Source organism: Grammomys surdaster, unplaced genomic scaffold (assembly GCF_004785775.1).
Source record: "Grammomys surdaster isolate TR1022 unplaced genomic scaffold, NIH_TR_1.0 278, whole genome shotgun sequence".
Classification (NCBI taxonomy): Eukaryota; Metazoa; Chordata; class Mammalia; order Rodentia; family Muridae; genus Grammomys; species Grammomys surdaster.
Window position 1 is genome coordinate 13,777,571 of NW_021604719.1, and position 10,142 is coordinate 13,787,712.

Here is a 10,142-nt window from a genome sequence, read left to right on the forward strand (position 1 = left end):
GGGCTGGGTTTATAAGTAGCTGTCAGTCACTGAGCCTGCTGAAAGGTTGTTCCCCACACAAGCAAACATATGTATGTGTGCATGTGGGGGGACAATTTCAGTACGTTTAAAAACACATCACATTCGGAATGAGAGTTGGATTACACTTTCTAAATAGAAAGAACAGTTTCTGCGTAATATTTACATAAGACATCATTTCATTCCCGACCATGAATAGACTCCTCTTTTTTAAATGACGAGTTTCATTTTAGTACGTTCCTTGTTAAGATTTGTTTTCACCACAGGAAGGAGGCTTTGTTTCTCACCAAGGAGCCAGGTTTCAGCCAAATCATTACCATGAGCCCAGGGAAGGCCAGGGATTGGTGTCTTTTCTTTGTTGCTGAGATTGTTCTACGTGTCATATGAGGGGTCGCCTGCTGGAGAGGGTCCAGTCTGATGTAATGACAGGGAACAGGGCTTAGGCAATTCCTCTGACTGAGGTAACAAACGTGGCACAAAGTATTCAATCAGTGAGGACACAGGCAGGGGTGGCCATGAAGGAGAGACTGGAGGCAGAGGGGAGGACATCAGTATACACAGACTGCACAGCTGTCACCTCATCTTTGAAGAAAGTCTGGTTTCTTAACCTGGAGTCATCACCACCCAAAACTTTCAGTGTTATCTCAGGTTTGTATCTTCCTAAAGGAACTGAAAATTTTCAAAACAGGACTATATTTCATGGTTCTTGACTAGGGGAGGGAGGGCCTTGTCAGCTCAAATGGTACAACTTCATTGAAATTATATATGTATAATATTATATAAAAATATTAATATATTATATGTATTATAAATTATATATGTGTATGTGTATATACATAATAATGATTAAATAAAAAAGAACCTACAAATTTAAAAGGGAGTAAACAAGGATGGATATAAGGTGGAGTTTGAGGGAGGAAAGGGTAGGAGAAGAAATGACATAATTACAATTTCAAATATTTTTTAAATGAAGGAAAACCTGTCTACAGATGTTAGCATGTTTTAGCAAGGTGGAAAATGTAATACTGTGAATGTTAACTGAAACCCAAAGTGCATTCAATATTCTAACTTCTCTTTCTAAAATAAATACACCACTTCCACAAAGAAAGGAAATGCATGTCCACTATACGCAGATATTTAAAACCTTAGTCTATTGACAATTTAAGTCAATAAATTATTTTATTGGAAAGAAAGAGATCTCGTTGGAAAGCTGGGGAAAGTGAAGTGCTACTGTAGTCAGAATATACATTTTAATTCTTTTGGTTCTGTGGGGCACGTGGTACTGTGATCAAAGATATCAAGGCTGTCTTGGGCTTTGTACACATCAGTATACACACTGCACACATACTGAAACTAGCTTTTCAGAAATGATTGAGAGATTCCAGGTGAGATATAGTTTTACATAGATAGACATACGTGGATATGCAGTTTTCCAGAGTAGTAGTGGAGTGACAGGCTTTATAAAGTACTTTCTAAAATAAATGTTAAAAACAGGTTGACAGTTCTTCCTTTCTGCTCTGGGTTCAGTCATCCAGGAGCACCTACTCACTGAGCATCACAGCTAATCACCATTTAATTCCAGCTGCCTGTAAACACGTGTAGTCTGTGGCCTGGTTCCCGGCTGTGGCCAAGATCACTGTCACCTGGGACGGCTATCCATTTGCATGTTTCCAGTTGCCATCTAACACCTACTGAATGGGAGTTTGGAGAATGGAAGAGAATGGGGAAGAGGCTGGAAGGAGGGAGCTCTCACCAATCCACGAAGCACTTTTTGTGCAAATTTTGAAAAGATTTGACAGTCTCTCAGGATGCTCTCCTGGGCACATGGAGTGAGCTGTGTGTCTTCCAGGGGCACTTGTCTAGAATACTACCTACACAACATGACTTGGTGGTCCTTTCTGTCATTTAAAAAGTTAGCTCAGTAGCCCAGAGAGTAGCATTCTTCAGTCTGTTTAGTGGAATCTGGTACATCTTGTCTTCCTGATCATTGATTATGGAGCCAGGGGATCATTTCTTGACAGAAGCCTCATAGCAGTGGCAAAAGGAAAGATGATGCTTAAAGATGCCTTTGTACCAGAACAGGAAAATTGGATAGTAAACTGCTGGAAGGGGGTTGACGTCACACCAGCCCTTGATATCACTGGGAAAGTGAGTGGGATTACACAGCATGGTAGAGCAGGGAGATGGGAACACAGAATGGAATCAGAGGTGGGGGTCCTCACCTGAGCCCAGTCAGGAACGGGAGACCTGAGAGGAAAACCTGTGGGCATGTCAATAACAAGAAATCAGCTTCTCCATGGCCCCCAGGAAGCAGAACTAGGCAGCCTTTCTGTCCTAAACACCCACTGTGACCACTGTGACAAATGAAAACTACTTAAGGGTTCATCTATTCCAACATAGCTCTCTAGCACCTTAGCGCTCTCCCCTTCCCCCAGCAATGCCCAAATAGTTACCACAAGGGGCTTGGGAGAGCGGTATCCCAGAGTCATATAATCGAAAATCTAAGTTAATGTTAATAACTACATTAGAGAGTCTAGTCAACATGCAAGTACCCAATTAACCACAAGTGCAAGTGACTCACTTCTGGTCTGGACGTGTAGAGAGCCAGTACCTGTCTGTCTCTCTCTCACATGATGGACAGAGTCTCTGAAGTGAGAATGGCTCCAGAAAAGCCCCCAGCTTCCCCTCTCTGACCCACAGCCTGCTGTCTGCTTTCACCCAGAGCTGTACTAAGGCAGGCAGTGACTGCTAGCAGGCTGGTCTTGCAGCTACAGATATGAGCCTCCCTGTAATCTATGACCGAGAGAGACTTTTTGGTCAATGCCCAATAACAAGGTGCAGTTCAACAACTACAGTTGAGTGTCTCCACGTTCTACACGAGCATGGTGGTTGTGCTCTGGGAGGGAAGACATAAAATAGTGTCAACTCCTTCTGTGTTCTGTTAGGACAAACTATGGACAGAGGTGGTACGCTGATGAATCGCTTGCCTATGCCGTCTGTGCCATCGCTTTGAAGATGATGTTGGGGATTGGGAAACTAGTGAATTTATGACCAGATACCACAGTTCTTCTCCTCCACTAACTTACTCCAATTACTATTAACAAATATCTGTCTTACTCTAACATGTATTTAGTAGATTGCTGCCCAGGGTTGAGACATTGAATCCAAATAATTTTCTTTCTTTTCCAACATGCCAGATATTGTAATATTAGCGTAAGGAATATGAGGATTTGGGGTTATGTCTTTGAGAAGGGAAATAATGACATCCCAGATGATTTATTACCACATTCATGCAATCACAAGTGCCCAGGGAATGCTGGTTTCCCGTGGAGGTCCCCGGCTTAATGCATCAGGCATTAAACGCATGAGCATTTCTTTAGTGCTGCCTAGCTGAAGTTTATCACGGTCATTCAGCCATTGCCTAGCAACTTGAGAAGCCTATCAATGGACTCTTTGTCCCCAGTCCTGGCAAAAACACTCCCTCAAAGATCGCCTTATCAGTGTTCGAAATTTTATCAGAAAGAAGTGCTTCTCTTGAGCAAAACTGCTTGTGGCTCTAAACCCACCCTCTTCCCATTTGCTCCCTCCTCCAAATATTTTAGAAATTATTTTCCAAAGCAACTAGTTTTGAAGTTTGTAATCTGTTCTTTGGTCAATATCCCAAAGAAATTTGCCTTAGAGTATTTCATTATTTTCCTATTTCTCTTTAGTTTCGGATAATGGCTCCCAGCCCACAAAAGTTTGTCTTCCTGATTCAGGAAGGAAAAGGGGCTAGCACACAAGGACCTGTGTCATGAGGACCTTCCTGCTCTGGCTTCTGCCCTCCTGAGCTTCCACATTCAGGGCAAATGTTCTCCCAATATTCACTGGCCCACATCCTCTCTGCATACACCGCCCCTGAGACAGACACACTGAAAGCATCACCTCTTAATCAAGACACACTGGTACCCAGGGCCAAACATTACATTCCCTGTGTGGTAGTCCTAGACAGCACAGCCAGGCTCTCTTGCTCTCACAGATGATAGGATGCATTGTTTTGGGTAGGGTAGGGAACAGAGGAACTTTCCATCTGCATCTTCTCCATCTGTCTATAGAATTCTTCTTCCCTTGTGGATGGTTTTGTTCTATGTCTTCTCGGTTTTTTTGTTTGTTTTTTTCATTTGTCACCTCAATAATCTCAATCTGTCCCTAGACTTTTTGTCTTCAAGACTCATCTCTTCACACCATCATCCACTCTCCTATAAAGCAGAAATGTATCCATGCCATTCCTCATTGGTCTCTCATAACATGACATATGGATATGAGGGGCAGGGGTCTCTTAGCTATTCTCCAATGGTCCACAGCTGTTCAGATGCTTCTCTTGAGATTTCTAGTTCCCAAGTTTCACCTGTTCCCAATGTTGGTAATTCCTGAATACTTCTGAATAATTCTGCATACTTCTTGGGACTCTGAGTCACATGGCCACTGTTCCCTCAGCCTAGACCTCTCTTCCCTCTTCCTTGATCCAGGTTACTAGACAAAGCTGGAGGTATGACATGAGGCTTTGTTACCCTGGCGTTAACATTTCTGAGAATGTCTCATCAACAAGCCAGCACTAGCTAAACTCCTAGAAGGTGTACTGACTTAAATTACTTTTCATCTTCTGCAAGTAAGGAAACAAAAACCTGTTTTGTGAACCTGATCAAAGTTGGCAAATATGAGATCAATAGAAATAATGAGAGGATGGGGGTGTTAAAGCAAACACAGTTCCTTCAGCACCTCTTGATCTTGGAGGATGCCTCACACATCCACAGCCTGATGCCAGGAGGTGATTCAAGGAAACACATCACCAGGACTTAATTATGACTCATTGTCTGAAGTTTTACACTTTGACTCTCAAAATGTGGGCCTTCTTGGAATATTAGTAATCTCTGGAAAAACAGGATCCCAGCAATAATAGATTTATCATGCCTTTCCCTGAATGAAAGAGATGGCAAGAAGTACGGAGGTTCTGAGGAGAGGTTGGGCAGTAAGGATAAAGAATGATACAGAGGAAAGATAGCATCCTACTTTTCTGCGGGCTTGTTGAATCTCTAATACTTGTCTTGAAATAGATTAGATGTCAATATCTCCTAAATGACTCCTTTACTACACAGAATAAGAGAGTCGAATTTCCAAGAAAGAACAGAAAATGGGATGTTTACAATTTATATTCAACAGAAAGTTTCTTTCACAATCCTAAAACTAAAGAAACCAAAGCTATTTAAAAAGCACGCTTGGTTCTGCTGAAATATGCTTATCCAACTGTGGGCAGGCAATCTCTGAAACAAAATGACGGGTCTATCATGTGAAACACGGGGAGTTTTTCCCTCGGTGGGTCTCTTTGCTATTCCATGGTGCTTTTTACTTATTGGAGAAATTACCTTGATGAAGTTGATCATGACAGATGGGTGTGCTAGCCAGCTGGACAAGTCTCCTGAGGGAAACAAAATCAAATGCCAAGCATACGATCACTTAATTTACATCTGGCCTTCAGTCATTTTTCATGACTAGCTCTGTGTGCTTATACACAAATCATGTTAACCCATAATATTCGAAGCCAGTGTCATGGTTACTCTTGGTTGTCAACTTGACTACATTCAGAATCCACTATAACCCAAGTGGCTGGAAACACCTGTGAGGGATCCACCTTTAATCCGGGCCCCTCCTTCTGGTGGCGGGCTATGTAAAAGACATGGAAGAAAGGAAAGCTTGCTCTTTGTTTGCCCTTTCTCTTCCTAGCGAGTTCATTCCTTCACTGGCATTAGAGCCTACTTCTTTGGTATTCTGGTGTACACTGAGACATCCAGTTTTATGAACTGGATTCTTTGACTTTCTGCTGGTAGGCAGCCATTGTTGGAATAGCTGGACCACAGCCTGCAAGCCAGTCTAATAAACCAGAGTATACATATCAGAGATTATTCTATCAGTTCTATTTCTCTAGAGAATCCTGACTAATACAGCTAGTATATTATAGCTGAATTTAAGTGTAATATGATTTTGCCAACAGTTGATAAAGTAAGTCACCTTAAATGGCCAAGTCTCAACCCTCAAACCCCATTCCACATTAAAAAAAAAAAAAGCCTAGAGAAGTCAGAACTAATTTTCAGGTTGGTTATAAGGTTATCTGAGTAATTGTTTGGACTCTGCATCCTCAGGCTTCTCTTTGAGATTAGCCTGAATGGCTCTGGGTCAAAATGCCCAAGGACATCTGAATCTGTGAAGCAGGTGGCTCCTTACCACCTTGGCTGTCAAACAGGAGCCCTGGCTTACAGTGAGAGTGGAAAACTGAATTCCAATTGAGAGGGAAGCCCCAGGCAGGTTGGTTACTCTTCTTAGTATTTTCTTTAGATATAAAACAGAGCTTACATTTGCAGCTTGCTCCTGAGTTCAAAGCTCCTCTGAATATCTGATGATTCTGTACGGTATAGGTATTGGTTTAAAAAAAAATCAGCTGAGACTCCATAGCTGGTACTTCACATTCAGAGTGCAGAATTTGCAATTCTGTCTCAGCTTCTCAAAACACCTTGAAAAGTAAGATGTGTATGAACACAAGAAAAAAACCAGTGGGCTCCCATTCCATTTACTTATCCTGAAGGGAACACTTAGTCCCCAATCTGTGTTGTATCTTCAACTGGTTTCCTCTGGAATAAATGTCTGTTGCTAACCTGAGTTTGACAAAATGGAGTTGGGCCTGATTTTCTAGCCTTTGCCATGCTAAGGACTTTCTGGAGGATGAACATGGAGACAGGAAAAAGTAGAGATTTGTTATTTTACAGAAATGGCTTTCTACCAGCTGGTGACATACTTGTGGTCATTTACAATGACTTCCATATTAGGTTCAGGGAAAAATAACTTTTCCCCCCCCAAAAAAGACAAGCAAAATGTGGTGTGATCTGCCTGGTGTCCTCCAGGCAGGGTCACTGTGAACTTTCTGGAATAGAAGAGGGAGCATGACTGTTCCCCCTTGCTCTGAGGCCAGCAGTCACCAGTACAGCCCAAGCTAAAACTCTTTCCTTTGCAGGTGAAGGTGTTGAGTTAGGATGTAACAAAGAGATCCCTGTTGTACCTCAAATACGAATTTATGAAACATTCCTCTGCCTCCAGTAATGACTGGCTTTATTTTCCTCCTCCCAGATTAGCTTCCTGTAGGTGTTTGTTTATTGGGTCATGACTAGTTTAAGGGGACTTTATTTGCCAAATAAAAGGTTAAATAGCTCCATACAGTTTCATAAGAGTTACTTAGACAATAGGACATAAACAGTATTGGGCTGGGATATTCTGCCTGTATCTGTCTGATGTGAAATGAAAATTTTAAGGATGAAGACAGCAACACATTTGAGTGTATCAGCTTATCCAGCACACTAGATCTTTGACATGTTTTAGGATTGTGCTCTCTACTCCCCAGTAGGGTTTCCTTCATGTGAAATAATTTAATCATTTTGTGCCTTTTTTTATTTCTCTGTAAAGACAAAATGGGGGCATAAGTAGGAAATCAATAGTATTTTCTTTTTCTGATAAAATTTGCCTTCAATAGACAAGGCCCTGGGGCTCCCTGTTGGTCCTTTCTATTAAAGAAGAAAGGTCAATGTAGTGAAATAAATGTTCTCTCCTTGATTGCATAGAAGGGAGTTCCATGTATTTGATAATATTAGGATGACTCTGTGTGTTTGGTGCATACACATAATTACTAGATTTAAGCCTGGTGCCATCTCTGCTTACTGTTGTCTAAAATAGTTGGTTTTACACCATTCCCGACCCGCATTGTTGTATTAGCAACCTCAGGGGCCCACAGTGCACCTCCCTCATCCCTGTCATGTGTGTGGTGTTTCAGGTGTACACTGTGACAGTGTGTGCGCTGAGGGACGCTGGGGTCCTAACTGCTCGCTGCCCTGCTACTGTAAAAATGGGGCTTCGTGTTCTCCGGATGATGGCATCTGTGAATGTGCACCAGGATTCCGAGGCACCACTTGCCAGAGAAGTAAGTATCTCCTTCATAATGGTTTCTGCACACACAGCCCCACACCTCCCTTCCATGGGAATTATGTACAGAGTCATCTCTGCCCCACCCTTTAGTTCCTAGTGACATTTTGTGGCAGCCGAGGGAAGAGGGATCTTTGAAGAACTGTCCTCAAATAACACTTCCCCAAGAATTTTACTCTTTTCAACCTCCAGAATGAACTTAACAGATGGGAGTGTTAACCCTTTCTTCTCAGTGACTATGTCTTTACCTCACGATCACTAGGTCACAATTCTCAATTCCTCCCTAGAGTGTACAAACAGTGTTCCAGAAATCCACTGACCTGTAAATATTTTATTCGGCAATTTGGCATCAGCCTCACCTCAATTACCAGAAGTCAACATCAGCCAAGCCTTGAGGCAATCATACACCTCACCAGTAATCTGAAAGTCAGTGCTGTAGGGAAAGCAGAATTGAAAGTTCAAAATGGGGACCATAGATGTTGCTTCGTAGAAAACTTGAACTGAAAAACAATCTGTAACATATTGCTAAATCTATTGGTCAATGTCATCAGGAAAGAATACGTGAGCCGTTATAACATGCACTGTTGTAATTTCTCAGATCAATTGCTTTTTCTATTAAAGAGTTCAATGTAATCATTCTATATTTAAATCCAAATAAAGTCTCTGGAAGCATCCAGATCCGTAGCGTTCTGTTTACTCGCCCTCTCTAATCTAATCACAGTTATTAACTTGTACATTTTTTAAGGAGAAAATCTTCAAACCTTGTGTGTTTATCATTTTTTGGCAATCATGGTTCTTGAAGAATAAAGGATCAGAAAACAGCTTGGCGATGCTTAATTGAGATTTTGATATTTAGAGTTTCATTTTTTCCCATTTCCTTAGTTGTTCTACAAAATGTCTTTGATCCCCTAGTTTAGGATTACCCTTGAGCCAACCACAGGAACATAGTGGGGTATACATGAGACATTCTCTCACCCCAGTGAAATCCGGAGATCTGGAGTTTTAGTGGCTTCTTCCCTTGTTAAATGCTGCCTTCTTGTTTCATGCTTGAAAAATCTCCATTATCATTTAGAGTTTTCTTATTCTTCCAGTTTCACTAGACCTCTGTGTGGAACAGGGGATAAATCCAACTCAGGAAGATAACTCTGAGTTTCTATTTGCAGTCTGCTCCCCGGGTTTTTATGGACATCGCTGTAGCCAGACATGCCCGCAGTGTGTGCACAGCAGTGGGCCCTGCCACCACATCACAGGCCTGTGTGACTGCTTGCCTGGCTTCACCGGTGCCCTGTGTAATGAAGGTAAACACCCGGGCACCCGGGAGAGCCATAGGGAGGATCAAGCTTCCTTAGGACATACTCAGAATTCCGCAAGGCCGGGTATGTCCTGCTATGACCAGCTCTAGGTAGTTCTGAAAATAACACAAATATTGGAGGCACTGCCTTGTTACAAAGTTCTCAGCTCCCTTGCTTGTGTCTTATGGTTTCATTGGAACCATCCCCTCATGAAAAGTCAATGTAAGGAAGGATTTTGACTCCCTCAATGAGAAACTGTAATTCAGATTTCTACAAACACCACAGTGACTTTTTGAGATGCTGAGATGAAGCCTTTGGTTTCATGTGCTTGTAAAAATGAGCCCATCTTGGATTAGGGTATGTGCCTTCTGAAGTGAAGGCAGGAGGCAGCTGTGTGTGACCCTGGAAATGATTTCCCATTCTCAGAGTTCTGTGAGGTGCATTCCAACTAGAGCTGACTGGACTCGTGTTTATTCACAGTGTGTCCCAGTGGCAGATTTGGGAAGAACTGTGCAGGTGTTTGCACCTGCACCAACAATGGCACCTGTAACCCCATTGACAGATCCTGTCAGTGCTACCCAGGATGGATTGGTAGCGACTGCTCCCAACGTAAGTCTTGTTGGAAAACAATGATTTCTTATGTCTTAGGACTGAATGATGAGGGTTTCTATGATCAGGAAAGAATATATTACCATGACCATTTGTTAAATGCATTATAGTTTTTAAATGAAGAGCTCTATGCAATGACCTATCAATATTTACCAATAAATTGATGTGACTCTTTGGGAAAAACCTCAATTTGTAAAACGTTTTCTTATTCACTGCTCAATG

General features: G+C 42.0%; 1 protein-coding gene across 1 annotated transcript in view; it reads left to right on the plus strand.

Annotated features, from left to right (window-relative positions):
* Positions 1 to 10,142, plus strand: part of Megf10 (multiple EGF like domains 10) — a 141,630-nt gene that overhangs the window by 110,439 nt on the left and 21,049 nt on the right. Inside the window, exons 14-16 of the mRNA XM_028777167.1 lie at positions 7,871 to 8,017; positions 9,183 to 9,317; positions 9,792 to 9,920. Coding sequence (XP_028633000.1) covers positions 7,871 to 8,017; positions 9,183 to 9,317; positions 9,792 to 9,920 — 411 coding nt within the window. The remainder of the gene's footprint in view (positions 1 to 7,870; positions 8,018 to 9,182; positions 9,318 to 9,791; positions 9,921 to 10,142) is intronic.